Source organism: Serinus canaria, chromosome 26 (assembly GCF_022539315.1).
Source record: "Serinus canaria isolate serCan28SL12 chromosome 26, serCan2020, whole genome shotgun sequence".
Lineage (NCBI taxonomy): Eukaryota > Metazoa > Chordata > Aves > Passeriformes > Fringillidae > Serinus > Serinus canaria.
In genome coordinates, this window is record NC_066339.1 from 1,621,362 (window position 1) to 1,639,376 (window position 18,015).

At 58.2% G+C, this 18,015-nt stretch overlaps 1 protein-coding gene across 2 annotated transcripts in view; it reads right to left on the reverse strand.

Moving 5' to 3' along the window:
* The window catches only part of KIF21B (kinesin family member 21B), a 52,154-nt gene that overhangs the window by 19,781 nt on the left and 14,358 nt on the right, over positions 1-18,015 (reverse strand). For both annotated transcript variants that reach the window (XM_050985112.1, XM_050985111.1), the window contains exons 2-27: positions 16,832-17,054; positions 16,307-16,489; positions 13,742-13,891; positions 13,381-13,515; positions 12,877-13,044; positions 12,301-12,416; positions 11,532-11,727; positions 10,434-10,623; positions 10,261-10,324; positions 9,202-9,426; positions 8,818-8,899; positions 8,241-8,358; positions 7,762-7,953; positions 6,988-7,187; positions 6,737-6,844; positions 6,300-6,368; positions 5,293-5,522; positions 4,312-4,459; positions 4,020-4,214; positions 3,117-3,218; positions 2,843-3,008; positions 2,219-2,279; positions 1,880-1,937; positions 1,237-1,442; positions 687-761; positions 449-562 (exon numbers count right to left, since the gene is read on the reverse strand). In XM_050985112.1, the coding sequence (XP_050841069.1) occupies positions 449-562; positions 687-761; positions 1,237-1,442; positions 1,880-1,937; positions 2,219-2,279; positions 2,843-3,008; positions 3,117-3,218; positions 4,020-4,214; positions 4,312-4,459; positions 5,293-5,522; positions 6,300-6,368; positions 6,737-6,844; positions 6,988-7,187; positions 7,762-7,953; positions 8,241-8,358; positions 8,818-8,899; positions 9,202-9,426; positions 10,261-10,324; positions 10,434-10,623; positions 11,532-11,727; positions 12,301-12,416; positions 12,877-13,044; positions 13,381-13,515; positions 13,742-13,891; positions 16,307-16,489; positions 16,832-17,054 (3,774 nt within the window). The remainder of the gene's footprint in view (positions 1-448; positions 563-686; positions 762-1,236; positions 1,443-1,879; positions 1,938-2,218; positions 2,280-2,842; positions 3,009-3,116; positions 3,219-4,019; positions 4,215-4,311; positions 4,460-5,292; positions 5,523-6,299; positions 6,369-6,736; positions 6,845-6,987; positions 7,188-7,761; positions 7,954-8,240; positions 8,359-8,817; positions 8,900-9,201; positions 9,427-10,260; positions 10,325-10,433; positions 10,624-11,531; positions 11,728-12,300; positions 12,417-12,876; positions 13,045-13,380; positions 13,516-13,741; positions 13,892-16,306; positions 16,490-16,831; positions 17,055-18,015) is intronic.

The following is an 18,015-nucleotide window of genomic DNA, read 5'->3' on the forward strand; positions in this document are numbered from 1 at the left end:
AGGGCATGTGAGGATCAGACAGCAGGTCTCCATCAGGGAACACCAGCGCTGCTAGCAAGCCCAGAGCAGCACCTGACCTGCTGCCAGGAGAGGCTGGAGCAGCTTTTGTGGCTGGATGCCAGTCCATCAGCTTCCTCTGAGCCCTCATCCCCTCACCCCATCCTCCTACTCCCTCGTCTTTCCAGGGGTCCAAGTCTGGCACCGCCCTGTCTCCAGGCAGAGGCCAGGACAGTGAGCTCAGAGGGGCACAGTGGGCAGCAGCACAGCCCTGGCACTGCAGCTGCTCCATCACAGGGAGGAGCAGGGAGGTGAAGTGGTGACAGGACACTGGCTGGAGCCAATCCAAGCCCTGGTGTTGCTATATACCCCCACAGGACTCAGTACAGGCCATGTGCTATCCTGGTCCGGGTTCCCCTTGCTCAGATACTCTCACCCCAGCAGAACTCACTTGTCCAAGGCAGATCCCTGGCTCTGGGTGCTCGTGAGACGGGAGAAGACGTTGCGGTCATTGCGCGGACGGGTGGGTGGGGAGGAGGGTGGTGTGAAGCCAATGTCTGCAGGCCTGAGCCAAAGGATCAGAGGGACACGTGACTTGGGAACTGCTCACCTGGCACCTGACTGGGCCCAGAAAGAATCCTGGGCCACATAGCCCCCCCTGCCCACGTCACTGTTTCTCCCAAGCTCACCTGGCAGGTTGCCCACGGTCGTAGGATTTCCGCCGTGTCAGGGGCGAAGTGTCTGAGCCCCGGGACTGCCTGGGACTGCAGCAAGTGAACAAAACAGAGTGGGTACCTGCCCTGCCCCAGGGCCCCTCCACATCAAACACCTCTGTCCTCCCCCAGAAGAGCAAACAAGAGATTAGGCTGTAGTTACAATCTCATGGCAGCCCACAAGTGCAGAGGCTTTTGGCAGCCCAAGACACCTTAAAAGGCTGATAACCCAGAGCAGGGAGCTGGGGACCCTGTGGTCCTTCCTCCTGCTTCTGAAGTATCCCCTCTCCATCTCCCTCCTTCCTTCCCTGTTTCTGAAGTATCCTCCTCTCCATCTGCAAAGGACACCAACATACTCCTACACTCTCCAAACCCTGCTGAGGAAATTCCCCACGGCATGCTATAGCCAAGCATGGACAGATGCAGGATTGGGCTCCCCTCACCCCTCTGCACCTCCACAGGCCCAGCACAGCCTCCCCAGGCCCATGGCCCTTAAGCCTCCCAGCCACTGGTGGCCCATGCTCACAAGGTGCTGCCCCGGGTGGGCAGGCTGATGGTGCGCGACACCTTCTCCTTGTAATAGGGGTCCCGGATGGAGAAGCCGATCCCGTCCTCCTTGATCTCCATCAGGGACGCCAAGGACTTGGTGATGTTCTTGGTGGACACGTCCAGCGTGGGTCCCAGACACTCAGCTGACACTGCCTTCATCTGCCCCGAAAGCTTGGGCTCTCCCTAGAGCAGGGCAGAGGGCTCAGGGAGGGCACACAGGGGGCAGTGGGAGCAGCCAGCAATGGGGGCTGGAAGAGTTTGTGCTCACTGGCCACAAACCAGCTCCCCCAGTGGGATGCCCATCACAGCCAGCTCTCCAGCAAACATGATAGCCTGTAAAGAACAGGGGTTGCTTTCCTCCATGGGGACACCCTCAGTGCCACTCAGATTTAGAAGGTACTGCCTGCTGTGCTGGGTGCTTCCCAAGTCTCTGGTGCTCCAGGACAGGACCACTGCACCAGGAGACCTTGGTTCTGCCCATCCAAAAAGCAGCCATACTGCCTTATGCTACGCCTGGCTCCCCAAGGTTCAGACTGCAGAGCAGAGGCCTGAATCACTGAACATCCCTCCATCCTTCCTCCCAGTCTCTGTCACCAGGCCACACAAAAAGGCCAACTAACCTTGAACTTGAAGTCATCCTGGCTTGCTGAGCCCTTCATGGTGAAAGACTGGGAGATGCTGCAAGAAGAAAGGAGCAAAGATGGATCTTCAGTGCCAAACTCTCTTCAGAAAGCTGGTGCCACTGCTCCACCAGACTCCTTGGGTCACTCTCTCCTCCCCAGCACCCTTTCTCCAAGGAATGACCAAGCTTCCACTCCCTGCTCGTGTCCAAGAGACATCCTGCTCCCCCCACCAAGGGCTGGGCACCACAGAAAAGCCCCTCTACGAGGTCCATGAATGGCATCAGGCATTGTGCCCCAGCCACCATCACCTCAGGCAGTGCCAGGCTGGGTGCTCACCTCCCATCTGAGGCCAGGCTGAACTCTGAAACTTCCTCATCTGTGCTGGTGTAGCCATTTTCTGTGAGAGGGAGACAATATATCAGCAGAGGGGACCCAGAGGGTCACCAGCCCATCTAAACTCTGCAGCAGAGGGGCAGCCCAGGAAGGTGTGGGGGGTGACCCAGTCCTTGTCCCTGTTATCCATGGCCAGGAGGACATGGGGGGTGACCCAGTCCTTGTCCCTGTTATCCATGGCCAAGAGGACATGGGGGGTGACCCAGTCCTTGTCCCTGTTATCCATGGCCAAGAGGGCATGGGGGGTGATCCAGTCCTTGTCCCTGTTATCCATGGCCAGGAAGGTGTGGGGAGTGACCCAGTCCTTGTCCCTGTTATCCATGGCCAGGAGGACACGGGGGATGACCCAGTCCTTGTCCCTGTTATCCATGGCCAGGAAGGTGTGGGGGATGACCCAGTCCTTGTCCCTGTTATCCCTGGCCAGGGCACACACTGCCACCCAACATGGCCCCTGGGCAGGGTCCCAGCCACAGCACCTCCAGGTGCTTTCTGCAGGGCCAGTACAGGTGGGCACCCAGCCCATAGGCAGCACACCTGGCCTGAAGATGCACCTGCCTCAGGCCCCACCTTGCTGGACGTTGTGGATCAGCGCCTGCAGCTCGGGGTGGGACTCAGCCTTCTCCCTCAGGGCGTCCAGCAGGGCGTGGTTCTGGGAGGAGCTGGCCACGTCTGTCTGCCGCAGGCGCCCCTCAAGCAGCCGGATCTGCGCCTCCTTCTGGGCCACCTGCAGCCCCTGTGCAAGCAATGCTGGCACTCAGGCAAGGTCCTGGCCACCAGGTCCCCACACTGGCACCCAGAATGAAACCCTGTCACACATGCACAGCCCAGCCCTGCCCCACACCTTGTCGATGGAGGCTTTCAGGAAGTTATCCAGCAGCAGCCGCGCTTCGGCCAGGGAGCAGGAGCTGATCACCACCGAGGTGTCCGTGGAGTCCAGCTCCTCCTGAAACACAGAGGGACCAGGGCTGGATGCAGCAGGGTAGCTTTGCTGCTGGATGGGCTTCCATGGCAAGCACAGCACTTCCATCACCCTGCAAGCACTGCCCAGTCCAACCCTCACCCTCCCCAGTCTGCCCAGTGGCTACTGGGGAGATCCAGCCATGGGACTGTCCAGTGCTGAAGGGTCATACACTGCTACAGAAATCCTTGTTCCAACACTAAACTAGACACTGAACAGACACCAGGCTCACTCAAATCCACAACCCAAAGCCTAGTGTGAATTAACAGCAGCTCATCTTCCCTGCAAATCAAGGCGACAGCTGGGGACAAGCCAGGGACAGCACACAGCCTCCATTTCAGGCTGCAGGCATTGAGGGGAGTTGGGACCTGTCCAGTGGCATGCCCAGTATCACAACTGGACACAAAACCTAGATGGTTTCTGCTGGGAAAAAGCCAGTCCTCCGGGGATGCTTCCAATGCATGAAGCAACAACCATGGGTACAAGTGACCAGCAGCCCCATGTGTCCCCACGGGCAAATGGGGGCTGCAGGCTCCCTAAAATTCCAGGGCAGCAGGACACCAGCATGTCCATGGACATGCAAGGACCTGCCAGAACTCCTCTCTGTAATTAATCACCTAATGAGAAGTGGCTGGGTGGGTGAAGCCCCACCAAGAGTGACAGCTCAGAGGACTCTGGGTCCTCTGAGCAGAGCCCAGCTCCAGCTGGCTATCCCCAAGGATGCTCTTTCCACAGAGGGATGCTCTCATTTCTTCCCTGCCAGCCAGACCCAGTCCTTCTGCCCACCTTGGTCTCCTCAATCTGCATGATGGTGGCCTGGCAGTCTGAAATGCTGTCGTTGATATAGTCAATGTTGGCCCCCAGCACCTCAATCTCCTCGTTCAGCTCTTGCAGACCCTTCTGCTCCTTGGGGCTCTCTGACTGCAGCTTTGCCCGCTTGCCCAGCAATGCCTCCTGCAGCAGCGATAGCTCCTCACGTTTCTGGGGGAAAGGAAAGGGGGATAAGCACTGTCCACATGGCCACCTCCCTGTCCTGCACCCACCACCCAGCCCTCTCTGTCCCCAGTGCCACAGCCACCTTGATGAGCCTCTCCATGTCAGCCTCTAGGTTGGTGATGGTCATTCTCTGCATGACAATGTCGAAGATGCGCCGCTCCAGGGACTGCCACTTGAGGCGGGCAGCTTTGCTGAAGGTCTGGCTCGTCCCCTTCTTGGGGAACTTCTTCCTACAGCCAGAGGGAAGAAGAGGCATTTGGGCAGATGGCCACGCCATGCTGGAGAGCTAGGCTTGCCCCAGGATCAGGGATCTGGCTGGCCAGAAACAGAGGATGCGTCTGTGTTGTTTCTGCATTGCCCAACTGCAGGAATGTGCTCTCTGTTGACAAAACTATCCTTTGTCTCTTTAAAAAGGAAAAAAGCTCAGAAGTTTCTTTCTTCAATTAGGTAAAAAGACACCTCATAGGGCCTGGGGGACTTCACCTCAAACTTGAGGATAGCCAATTGGATAGGAGCCAAAAAGTCCCACCTAAGCAATTTAGTAGAAAAAGAAGAGAACAAAGAAACCAATTGCTTTTGTGAGGTGTTTTACCAGGAGCAGAAACCTCTTGCACCTGTCTCAGTTTTTCTCTGTAAAGAGTTTTGTTATTTTGCCTTTTATTAAAACTTTTCTCTTTCCAACACTACCACAGAAGCCATCCTGCTGATTTTATGTCATCTGAGGTAGCTGAGCTATCTTGGGTGTGATATAGATCTCCAAGAGCTTATGAGACCTGGCTTGAAGAAACCATGTATCACCCAACTTTTCCTCTTAGCAAAGCGGGACAAGAGATGACTCCAGCTGGGTTTGTGCCACAACATTTAGTCCTCATGGAAGGCCAGCTTTGAGCTCAAGCCCAGGTGACAGTCACACTCTGCCAGCACAGCTTATCACAGGGTCACTGATTTAATATGGCTCAAGTGGACACTAAGCAGCCACCCTTCAATCTCCACCACCCACCAAAAGCCAGGCACGGGGGTCCCTGGGATGTCCCACCCCCGACCACCCAGCCCCTGCCCTGACCTGACAGGCCGAGCCCCGTTAATGGAGGACGAGGGGTCTCCTAGAAAGTTGTTGATTTTCCTGTTCCACTGGCGCACGATGCTGGAGACGGAGCGAGCGCCGGACTCGGGCTCGGAGGAGGTGGTGCTGGCCGAGACCTCGGCGCCCGAGTCCATCATGGCTGGCTTCGGGCCCGTCCTGCCCGCCACCCGCTCGGACATGGGCTTGGCCAGCCGGCGCAGCGCCGACACCTGCCCGCAGGGAGGACACAAGAGAGGGTGTCTGTGGTGTTCCATTCTAGTTCAATGGTTTGCTCTGTCTCACCCCTTGAAAATGTAGGGTTTATTCCATGCCTGTGATCCTCCCCTGAAGTATCATGGCTCTGTAATCCCACTGGCCCAAGTCTTATTCCATGCACACTTTGAATCTCCCTGTTAAGCTGTGGGGGGAGACCAGGCTCTCTCTGGGCCCTTTTCCCCCTAGGCTCTCCCTGTCTCTGTCTCCCCCTCCCTCCCCCTTCCCCCTTCTCCCTCAGAAACTACGCTAATTAGTTTATTGGAACCCCAATAAACCCTCAGCTAATTAGCACCCTCAGAAGCCCTGTGGAGTCTCCTTGCCTGCCTGCTGCTACCAGGGAACACACAGCTCAGGGGGACCCCAGGGACTCCCTCAACGGCAAATGGTGTCAGCTGGGCAGTCTCACCCAGCCTAAACCCATTGGCATCCCCCCCAGGCCCCACAGGTCTGAGAGCAGCAAAGGCCAGGGACATTTGTACCTCATGGAGATCCCTCTCCCCCCTCACAGCCCACCCCTGCCACCAGGCTCTGCTGCACGGGATGGGGAATTCTGCTGTTGCCTACATCCATTTCCCACCCGGTTCCTGAGCCGTAAAACCTCTCCCTGCCTTTTGGGGACCCCATTCCCATAGCCAGCCCTGTCTGAAAGATGGGATTTCTCCGAGCCAAGTGCTGGGGCCCAGACCCCCATGGAAGCTGGGGACTATGTGGAGGAAACCCACTTTCCTCACCTCCTGGGTTTTCCTCCGCAGCACTATTTCCTGCTGTCGCTTCTGAGATTCCAGAGCCCTGATCTGGAACTGCACGAGTGAGAAAGAAAAAGACACCCCTGAAGTCCAGCCCAGACGTGGTTGCAGACCCAGTGCTCCCTTTGGCACAGTCTCACTCCTGATTCCAACACCGAGCAGGCTCCCAGCCTTGAGCTGGCTCTGGCTGCACGTTCCCCCGTCCCACAGCATCCCCCACAATTTCAGCAGGAGCAGTGGGAAGCCTTTAGAAGCCATTCATCCAGCTGTGCTCTGTGTGCTCTGCCAGGACTGGGCAGGCTCCAGTAAGGCTTCACCAAACTTCAAGGTATCTGTGAGCACCTGGAGTGCCAGAGCAGGACAAACAAATACCCCCTCCCCAGCCAGACCAGCCCCCTGCACGGGGCAAGCCAGGCTCTGACCTCCTGCCGGCGCTGCTCCTTCTTGAGCTGCGCGATCTCCCGGTTCCTCTTGGTCTCGGCCAGCCGGCGCCGCTGCTGCTCCTCCCGCATCTGCTTCATCAGCGCCACCTGCAAGGAGGGGCCGCTGTGCCACCGCCCCGGGGCGCCACCCTCCCAGCACACAGCACTCTGCCACCAGAGTGCAGAACGCTGCTCCAAGCGGGGAGCCGGGCTTGTCCAGGATTGCTCCCTGCCCCGGCACATCCTGGTACCTTTGCCTTTTTCATCTCGGCCACCTCTGCCTGCAGCTTCCGCAGCTCCCGCTCGTAGCGGGACTGGTTCTTGAGCAGGCGAGCGTGCTCCTTCTGGGCTGCCTGCAGCTTCTGCAGGTCCCGGTTCATCTCCTTCAGCCGCTTCTCATAGTCTGCCTTGATCTTGTTGGCTTTCTCCTCTGTGTAGCACTCCATGGTGCCTGGTGGGTGGGGAGAGAGCTCGCAAGGGCCTTGCACCCCGGGATCCTCCTGTACCCCCACACCTGCCTGGAGGCACCAAGCACTGAGTCCCTCCCCATTCCATCTGAGCCTCCCTCACCCATCAGGAACTGGGGTCTGTCTGGGAATACCTGCTAGAAGAGCTCAGCACAGAGTGGAGATACAGGGCTGGCCTGAGCAGAGCTGCAGACTGGGACACACAGCCACACATAGGGGTGACCCTGCCCTGGTTAAGCCTGGAGATCAGCCACAGCACTGGGTCTTTTGCCCCTCAGTTTCCCCAAGAGTCCCCCGAGCTCATGAAGTGGTGCTCAAGGCTGGAAGAGGCTTTGCCACCCTTCTGCAGCACCAGCAGGGTCCGGAGCTGTGCAGCTGACTGATGCTGCTCCCATGGCAAGACAAGCAGAGTCTTGGGGGTGCCAGGGATTCAAGGAGAAGCAGGGGGATGACAAAGCTCTACCAGAGCAAGGGGTGGATGCTTTGACTTAGAGTTAGCTGGGCTTGAGCTGGAACTGGGGACTGGGAATGGGATTCCAAGAGTGAGGCAGTTCTCACTGAGGTTTTGCAGGACCCGGTCCCGCTCCAGCTGCGTGTCCCGAATCTTGTTCTGCAGTAGAATCAGCTTCTCCTCATACTGGTGCTTGAGGGTCTGCAGACGCCTCTGGCTGTTCTCCAGCTCATCAATCAGCTTCTGCTTGATCTCAATCTCACAGGTCAGATCCGCCAGGTCGGCCTGGAAATTCACAGCTGGAGGCAGAGGAGAAAGTCAGGCTGGGAGGCACAGGGAGCATCACTTGCATGGCCCCACTGAGTCACAGCACACGGAGAGGGCAGAGGAGCTGATGGGAACCCCCACTGCTGGGGAGCAGCAGCACCCAAAGAGCACTGCAGCAGCCCTGGGGCTCTTCCAAGTCCCGCAGAGCAGACGTGGTTGGGGCATGGTGAGCTCTGCCTCCCCAAGAGCAGGGCTCATTGCCAGAGATGCCAGCAAGTGGCACTCCATGCCCATGGCTGCACACAGATCTCCACTTTACCCTTCTCCTCTGCATCCGAGTCTGAGTCCACCAGGCTCTCTTCACTGGCCGAGTCCTCGTCTTCATCCTCACGCCCATCCTCTTCCTCACAGCCACTCTCATCCTGTTCTTCCTCTTCCTAAGAGATGAGTGCCTAATCTCAGCCAGCAGGATGGTCTGTCCTTCTCCCCACAGCTTCTCCCTCCTCCAAAGATGACCTCACCCTACAGCAATGGGCCACAGCCCCCCAAGTGGGACTCAGCCTCCCACACAGGATGCCCAGGGGCTGTAGCATCATTTTGGACCCCCAGTACATCCTGTTGAGAGGAACAGCAATTTGATGCATTCATCCCATCCTAGCTGACCCCTCTTCATCTATGCTGATTGAAACCAAACCCCTAAAAACGTTGACTCCTCATTCTACATCCAGGCTGACTGGTGAGTACCCAGCTTCTACCCTGCTCCAGCAGGGAGTCCTCAGCAGTGACCCTTCCAGCCTGCTTCAGGGCCAGGCTAAGCTTGGTCCCTGTCCCATGTGTGGCACTTTCATGCTCCACCACCCAGACACCCCCACAGCGTGAGCACGATGCCCACTCACCTCTTCCACCTCGTTCTCATCTGTCTCCTCCCCATTGTCCTGCTGCAGTTTCTGCCGCTTCTTAAACGCCTCCTTCTCTGGGCTGGGGTGAACAGAGGGGGGCTGGTGAATCCCAGCATGAGAGAGGCCAGAAACAGGTTCTGCTGGGCCACCCTCCCTCCTGCTTTTGGACCCTTTGGGGAAAACAGCCTGGGGAATTACGTGATGGGGAGCAGGAGACCAAGGGCAGGGCAGGGCTGGGAGGGGAAGGCAGCTGTGCGGGCTCTGGCTGTAGCAGAGCTGGGGGAAGCAGGAGACCCAACCCCACAGGGAATAGACTGAGCCTCCCCCTTGCCAACACCTTCTCCTTCCCAACACCTCCCCCTTGCCAACACCTCCCCTCACCTCTTCCTCTGCTGCCGCCGCTCTTTCTTCTTGAGGCGCTCCAGGTCCTGCTTGGCCCTTCGGAGCACGTCGGCGGCCTCGGTGTCCAGGGGAGCGGCGGGGCTGCAGAGCCCGGCCAGGCCCGCGCCCGGCGAGGAGCCCACGGGGAACAGGGGCCGGGCAGAGACCCGCGAGAGGCTGCGGCGCAGGGACTCGTTCATGGACTCGCTCTCCAGCAGCTTCGTCCTGGGGAGTGGAAGCAGAGTCAAACAGGGGCCATCCCACTGGCCCTACAGGGAGGGGGGTCTTGCCTGGGTTTAGAATCACAGAGTGCTTTGGGCTGGAAGGGACCTTAAGCCTCATCTCGTTCCACATTCCTGCTATGGAAGGGGCAGGGACACCTTCCACTAGACTGGGTTGCTCCAAGCTCCATAGACTTGCAGATGTGGGATAAACACCACTCCTTTGGGCAAACTGTGCCACTGCCTCACAGGGAAAAACTTCTTCCTAACCTCTAATTTAAATCTCTCCACTTCTAGTTTAAAGCCATTTTCCCTTCTGCTATCGCTATCTGCCCACATTAAAAAAAAAAAAAACCAGCACTCTCTTTCTTATAAGCCTCCTTTAGGCAGTGGAAGGGGCTCTAAGGTCTCCGCAATGTCTTCTACAGACTGAAAATGATGTGTTCAGATGGTGAGGCAGGGAAAGAGTCACTACTAAGCCATTCTCTCTAATGATGGGTTAGTAAGCCACAGTGCTCCCAGACAGACAGGGTACCAGGATCGAGCAAGCAACTGGGATGGACCCACCTTTGGGAGGCATCAGTCCCTGGAGGACCCCAGGCACTTCAAACAGGACCTCCCCTCCATCAATGCCCACACCAAGGACAGCATAGCAATAACCAAAGCACTGCCTGCCACCAAGGCTGGGCCTCCTTCAACCCTGTGTAGCAGCAGCACTTACAGTCCACCCCAGCAACGCTGGAGGCACTGAGCTGTGGGAGGCACTGAGCTGTGTGAGCCACCCAGCCCCAGCCCCTGGCCCCAGGAGCCCAGACTCCCTAGCTGGGTGCCCGCTCACCTCAGCTCCTCAATCTCCCGGATGTAGTTCTGGATCAGGGTGCCGATGGCTTCGTTCCCATCACCTGCAGCACACAGGCACCAGTGGAGAGAGGCACACGCTGCTGTCCCACGGCCCCTGGCCCAGCTGCTGCCTGGGCTGGCCCACCATGCCACGCACCAGCCCAGCCCCACCTGCTTTGGCCAGCATCATGTTGGCCTCCTGGCTCATGAGGTAGGTGACCCTGCTGTTGATGGCGTCGATGGCCTCCTGCATGGCCTTGACGCGCATGCGCAGGGCGCTGTTCTCCTTCTGCAGCATGGCGTTCTCCCGGAACAGGTCACTGTAGCCCTCCGTGCCATCCTCCCCGATCACCCGCTTGCCCTGGGGGCACAGGAGGAGAGCCCCTGAGGGCAGGGCAAGCTGGGACACGGAGACCCACCTGGGACACAGGGACCCACCCCTGGGGGCAGCTCCACACAGAGAGTAGGGACAAACCCAGGGACCAGGAAAGCCTGAGCTGAACATGCAGAGGGTGAGAGAGGCTTCAGGGCTTCTCCCTGCCTTACCACCCCCAAAACCTGGCCAAGGTCCTGCCTTGACAGGCAGAAGCTGAGATCCTGTTTCTTAAGCCTTCTGACTCCTCCAAGCAGTTTCTCCTAGGGGGCAGGGGATGGGAGGCAGGAGGGTCTGTCCCACTAAACCTGCCCCAGTTCAAACACAAGGAGGGGCCTTTCTGCACCTGTCTCTGCCTCCTCACCAGCATTGCTCCATCAGCTGGATTTGCCTTTGGTGGAGTTCATTTTCCTCACAGCAGCTTTTTTGTGGTGCTGTGCTGAGGACAGCACTGATCCCACAGGGATGATTTAGCTCCTGCTGAGTCAGGAGCTGTTCTGCCCCCACCAGCGTTGGGCCAGGGGTGCACAAGGAGCTGGGGGGACACAGCCAGGACGGCTGTACCCCACTCACTGCAGGGATATCCCAAACCACAGGATGTGATGCTCAGCATATAAAGCTGGGGGAAGGAGGAAGAAACAGGGGATGCCTGGAGTGTTGTCCCAAGTCACTGTTACACTTGACAGAGCTCTGCTGGGCTGGGGATGACTGAATACCTCCCTGTGATGGGATATGGGGGGAATGAGTTCCTTAGTTTGCTTTACTTCTTAAACTGTATCTAAACCAAGGAGTTTTCTCACTGTTACTCCCAACTCTCTCCCCCATCCCAGGGGGGCAGTGAGCAGCTGGCTGCAGTGGTTCCCTTGCTGGGTACAGCAGGACATGGCCCCACTCACTGCCTTGTACTCCATGAGCTCCATCTGCAGCCGGGCGATCTCGGCGCGCAGGGCGCTGATCTGCTGGCTCGTCTTGTCCTGGTTCACCACCACCTTGTTCTTGATGTTGCGAGCCCGGTTGGCGTACTTGAGCGTGTTCAGGGTCTCCATGAAATCCCGGTCAGAGGGGCTCACACAGGCAATCATGATGGTTTGGCTTGGAGATGCAAGGGCAGGTGAAAGACAGTCCCTGCACAGCTCAGCAGCCCAGCAATTGCAAACCCAGGACTCAGCACAGACCACATGCCCCCAGACACCCGGCCTGGTTAGGAGCCCATCCCAGGCCCTTCTAGGTTTTAAAACAAGGTATAAACTGGCTTCATCCCTCCCAGAGCCTGAGCAGCCAGAGCACCCACAAGACCCCTCAAGCACATCACACAGCACTGGGCAAAGGCAGCCCTTCCTCAATGCCTCCCTCTTTGGAGAAGAGGCAGGGAATTCAATCTCATTCTGGGCACCATCACTTGCCAAGTCCCAGATCTGTGAGGGCTCAGGAAAGTTGTGCATCAGCCAATTCTGCCAAAGCTGCTAATTGCACCTGAGGCTGATGAAGTCTTTACATCTGCAAAGTCATGCCATGCCTGGAAGAAGGCATCTCTCCCTCACCAAGCAGCCACTGGAGTCCTGAGCCAGCTCGTACATAGCTCCAGAGCCCCCTCAGCCCCATGGGCAGGGGGACAGCCCCTGCAGCTCTCAGCCCAAGCTCAGCCCCCACCTGGGACCCCCTTACCTGTTGCCCCCAAGGGAATCCTGCAGCAGGCGGGTGAGCTTGGAGTCACGGTAGGGCACGTGCACGACCTTCTTGCTCTGGTCTCCAAGGGCACTGATGACATTCCCCAAGGCCAGCTACCAACAAAGGGAAGCCCCCCCAGATTCAGCCCTGGCTGAGGATACAGCACATCAGGCCTGGGGCACACACTGTAGCACAGGTTTGGGTTGCACAAGGGGCAGGCCTGGTGCATCCCTTAGCCTGGGCTGTGCCTCTCTCCATGCTGCAGTGAGAAGAAGCATCAAGCCCCAGAGTGGGTTTTTTAGCTCTTATTAGCAGATCTCACCCTTTTGGGAGCTGCAGCCCTGTGCCCAGCTGCACCCCTCCCACCAGCATGAGTTTCCTTTGGCAGCAGAGCTGTGCTCCCACCACTGGCTCTGCATGCTCTCGCCATCAGGCAGCACAAACCCCAGCCACGACAGCCATACCACAACAGCCCAGGGCAGCTCCAGGCAAGACCCAGAAGTGCCAGAGGCTTCCCCTGGCAGGCCTTGCCCTGCCACCCACCCTGCCCACTAGCTCAGCCCGGGGCCCTACCAGCCCACAGTTGATGGAGATGCCCTCCTTGGCTCTCTCGCCAGTGGCACCCGTCCGCTTCAGCCTCTCCGAGCCAGCCAGGTCCACAAAGTGAAACTTGGCTGTCAAGGTCTCGTACTCAGCAGCAGGTTGAGATCCATCCAGAAGGCTGCTCACCTCCTCATTCACCTGCAGCCAGGGACACACCAAGGGTCAGCACCCCAGACTGGAGCAGGCAGAGGCTCCCTGGTCTTCACTCAGACATCAGCCAGAGTCTGAGCATTCACCCTCCATATCCAGCCCCCCAGAGATGGGGACAGCATCCCAAGAGCAGCTTGCTCTGAGCCATCCTGCCTCAGACCAGCTCAGCCTCAGCTCCCATTAAATCCTAATTTAGTAATTTAGAAAGAAAAATCCCTGCTTCTCTTAGATGTCAAACCCTGTCCCCTTCCCAAGGGAACTTCATGCATCACCTGGGTATGGAACCCAAGAACAGCCTGGCCACGAGGCAGGACCACATCTCACCAGCTCTGGGCGGGCACACACTCTTGTCTGGCACAGGTGAATAGTGAAGATGGCATGGGATCTGGAGCTCTGCACGTTCATCTGGGTGCTGGCTGTGGTGCGGGAAAGAGCTCCTTGTTTTAGGCACTGGATCAGCTGCAACAACACCAGACAGGGAAGGAAACCCTAAAGCACCCTTCTAGGGAGTCAGGACAGACCCTGTGCAGCTCAGTGGACACAGTGACCTTTTCCACAACACCCCCAGGACTGCACTCCCATCCTGGGAGAGATACCCCCCACCAAGCTGCCCCCACACAGCACATCCCTGGCCAGTGGCACCCAGCTGCCACCCTTGCTCTGTGTCTGCCCATCCTGCACCCACCTCATCCTGGGAGCTGATGAGGCGTGACGTGACCCCCGTGGTGTAGATGCTCCCACTGGCATCCTCGTGGATTTTGATGTTGGATTTGCGGTGGCGTGCGTCAGGGTCGCGGGTGCTGTCAAACAGGTCCAGGATCTCCTCGTTGTAGAGCTGGGCAGGGCAGCAATGGGTGTGGGGTGAGCAGAGGAAGCACGAGGCTGCTCCAGCCTGGCACTGCAGGACTGTAGGAGCTGCCCTCTGGCACTGCAGGACTGCAGGAGCTGCCCCAGCACTGCAGGACTGCAGGAGCTGCCCCAGCACTGCAGGACTGGCAGGAGCTGCCCTGGCACTGCAGGACTGCAGGAGCTGCCCCAGCACTGCAGGACTGCAGGAGCTGCCCCAGCACTGCAGGACTGGCAGGAGCTGCCCTCTGGTACTGCAGGACTGCAGGAGCTGCCCTGGCACTGCAGGACTGGCAGGAGCTGCCCTCTGGCACTGCAGGACTGGCAGGAGCTGCCCTCTGGCACCCTGCTGCCACTGCCCCATAGCTGTGTGTGCTCACACTGCCTGCAAGGCTGAGCAGGGGAGCTAGGGTTTGTGCATGTGTACCAGAGGAGGCACAAGCACAGGACTGTGGAACCCTGCAGACTGCAAAAGCCCTCTAAGATCATCAAGTCCAACCATTTACCCTGGCACTGCCAGGTTCAGCACTAAACCATGTCCCCACACATCTTCTGACCTCTTGCAGGGATGGTGACTCCACCTCTGCCCTGGGCAGCCTGTGCCAATGCCACACCACAACTTCAGGGAAGAAATTTTTCCTAATATCCAATCTAAGCCTCAACTGGCACAACTTGAGGCTGTTTCCTCTCTTCCTGTTCCTTGTCCCTGGGAACTCGACCCCCATCCAGCCCCACCCTCCCGTCAGGAAGCTGTAGAGAGAAAGGTCCCCCTGAGCCTTCTCTTCTCCAGGCTGAGCCCCCCAGTTCCCTCAGCCACTCCTCCTCAGACTGGTGCTCCAGAGCTTGCCCTGCAAAGCTCTGAGCTGCAGTCTGGGTTGGTTTCTGCTGCCCAAACCTGTCCAGTTCCTGGTGCATACAAGCAGCTCCACTGAGCAGACACCCAGGAGCTACATATCCCCTGACCTTCCTGGCTCACCTGGCCACAGGAGCCAGTGAAACCCCACCCTCACCACAGCTCAAGGCACCTCTGTCAGGTGTACAGGGGATAAGGGGGACCAGGGAGTGCTGAACAAGCAGGAAACCCTGCTGCCCCAGAGCTGACTCCATCCATATCCTCACTCTGCAGCGCCCTCAGTCTGGGGTGGAGGGACACCCCTGCCCATGTGTCCCCCCTGCTGCCACCATTCAGTGTCACTCTTGCACCCACATCCCAGTGCAGAGGGCTGGGTCACCCAAGGATTGCAGGTTCCTGGCCAGCACAAGGGATCAGACTAATCCATCCCTGGCTCCCCCTGGTGCCACCAGGCTCCTCAAAGGTTTAAACCTGCTCCCAGAACCTGCTCCCAGGAGCAAAGTCACAAGATAGGGATCAGCCAGAACAAGTCCTGTGCCCTGCCAGGACAGCAGGGTTGGTGACCATGTGGCCATGTGCTGCTTTAGCCATGCAGGACTTTAGGACAGGCAGGAAACTGTCCCCATTTCCATCCCAGCACAAAGGATCCCTAAAGAAGCCCCACAAACTGAGCACAATTGGGAAGGCAACCAAGAGCTTGGACAGGCCAAGTGATGGGAATGAGAGGACACAACAGCACCACATAGTTAACAAGGGCTCTGCAAATGGAGACCCAAGTAGGAAGGAAGTGACTTTGGGCCCCCTCCAAGCCATCAGCATCTGAAGACACTCAGATGTGATTGCCAACCAGGAGGCAAGATCACAGCACAGGGCCCCTCCCTGCCCATCTCCTCTCTGAACCTCAGGCAGATGAAGCTTGCTTGGGAGCTCAGCTTTGCTCAGCACCACCCTGTGCTTTCTCATTGGTGCCTTAAAACAGTTCCCACTTGCACCTCTTTGCTCTTTCAGCCCAGGAGCAACCCCCAGGAAAAATGCTGCCAACACACAAGGTCCATGTGCTTCCCAGGACAAACTTCTCCAGGGAATGAGGCAGTTAATGAAAGAGGTTTTGAATAGGAGAAGCCAGGGCAGAAGCAGGAGAGGATGAATTCTCAAGATCAGAGAAGCAACAAAGGACATGGAAAATAGCACAATCCTTCCCCAAACACCCCCCCCACCCCTGCCAAGAGTGGCACTTTCTTCTCCTCCTGTTTCACTAGGAACTCTGGTCCAAGGCAGTGGGCTATCCTTGACCTCACACAGGGGTAATACAGCCCAGAGCCCCTGGATCTCCAGGGGACCAAGCCACAAGACCTTCCCCACAGTGGGAGCTCCCTCCACCCAGTTTGTAGCCATGTAGGTTCTTCAAGTCCCCACTGCAGCAGCACACATCCTCAGTCCCACGCCTGTCACAGGGTCCAGCTCTGTCAGGAGATCTGGAGGAGCCCAAGACACAGGAGCAAGGACAGGGCAGGGCCATGGTGTCCCCCAGACCTGCCATTACCCACCCACCTCCAGGAACTGGGCGCTGACTTTGAACTCGGGCGCTGCCAGGCCCTGGCTCTGGGCCGCCCGCCGGCGCTCCTCGATGCCGCTGAAGAGGTGGCTGATGGCCCGGGGGATGATGCCCTGCTCCTCCTCCGAGATGCTCATGTCAAAGCCAGTGCCCATGGTGTAGGTCTTCCCTGCTCCAGTCTGTGAAGAGACAGGGAGGGAGCTGGCTGGGCCCTCCCAGGCTCAGCTCTGCCCAGTACACCCCACATTCTCCCTCTGCTACTTGAGGCTCCCCAAACACCCTTGCTGAGCCACTGTGACCCCCAGTGACACATCAGCTCCCACGCTCCCAGCCCTGCCACCCCCTCCTCCCACCCGAGGCCACCCCTGCCCCCAGCTCTCACCCAACCAGGGACAACTCTGTTCTCTCCACACCCAGGATCTCAACTCAGTGAGATCCTCCACACCCTCCACCTTCCTCAGCCTCCCCAGGTGCCCTCTCAGGCTCCCTGGAGAGCCCAGGGCTGAGGGCAGAGCCCATACCTGCCCGTAGGCCAGTACAGTGGCATTGTAGCCCTCGAAGCAGCCCTCGATGAGCTTCCCCATGCACGTCGTGTAGATCCTCTCCTGCCACGTGTCCAGGTCAAAGACAAAGTCATAGGTGAAGGCCTTGTCCTTGCCCAGCAGCACCTGGGGCTCGCCAGGTGTTACTGAGGTACAGATGTGACACCCCTCTATCTTCTCTTTGGGCAGCTGCGGACGGATCCTACGGGGAGAGAAGCAGGCTGAGGGCAGCACAGGCTTGGGGGACACCAGCCTGGCCCTGAGGATGAGAGCACAGCCCATCCTGTGAGCCATGTCCCAGACTGTGCCTAGTCCAGCACAACCAGAGGGAAAAGACTGCTCCCCACTGCTCTGCACTGCTGCAGCCTCACCCTGAGTGCTGGGGACAGGTTGGGGCACCACAGTGTAAGAAGGACAGAAAGGTGTCAGAGAGTGTTCAGAGCAGGGCATACAAAGGGTGAAGGGCCTTGAGGAACCATATGACAAGCAGTTGAGGTCCCTTGGTTTGTTCAGACTGGACAAAAGCAGCCTGAGGTCAGACCTATTGAGGTCTGCAGCTTCCTCACAAGGAGCAGCTCTGATCTCTGCTCTCTGTGGCAGTGACATGAACCACTGCAACAGCTGGAGCTGTACCAAGGGAGGGTTAGGTTGGATACCAGGGAAAGGTTCTTCCCCCGGACGGTGCTGGGCACTGCCCAGGGAATGGGCACACCCCTGAGGCTGCCAGAGCTCCAGGAGTGTTTGGACAATGCTCTCAGGGATGCCCAGGGTGGGACTGCTGGGGTGTCCTGCACAGGACCAGGAGCTGAATCCTGTGGGTCCCGTCCAGCTCAGGACATTTCTACAAGCCCTACTGGAAAAATGGCCCATGCAGGCAGGGGACAGACAGCACCTCTGCCTGTAGCACAGAGCATACAGAGCAAGGGATGCTTCAGCTCCTGCAGCCAGCCATAACCCTGACCTGTTTGCAGCTGAGAACAGAGGGTGACACATCCCAGAAGCACCACCAGGCACCTCCAGGATGTGACACATCCCAGACACACCAGCAGGCACCTCCATGAATGAGGAGACAGCCAGGGCTGGGCACACAGAACCTGCACCTAGAACTGCCCCCAGCCCACCAGCCCCTCACAGCTGCATTGGCTCATCCACCTCACTGCCCC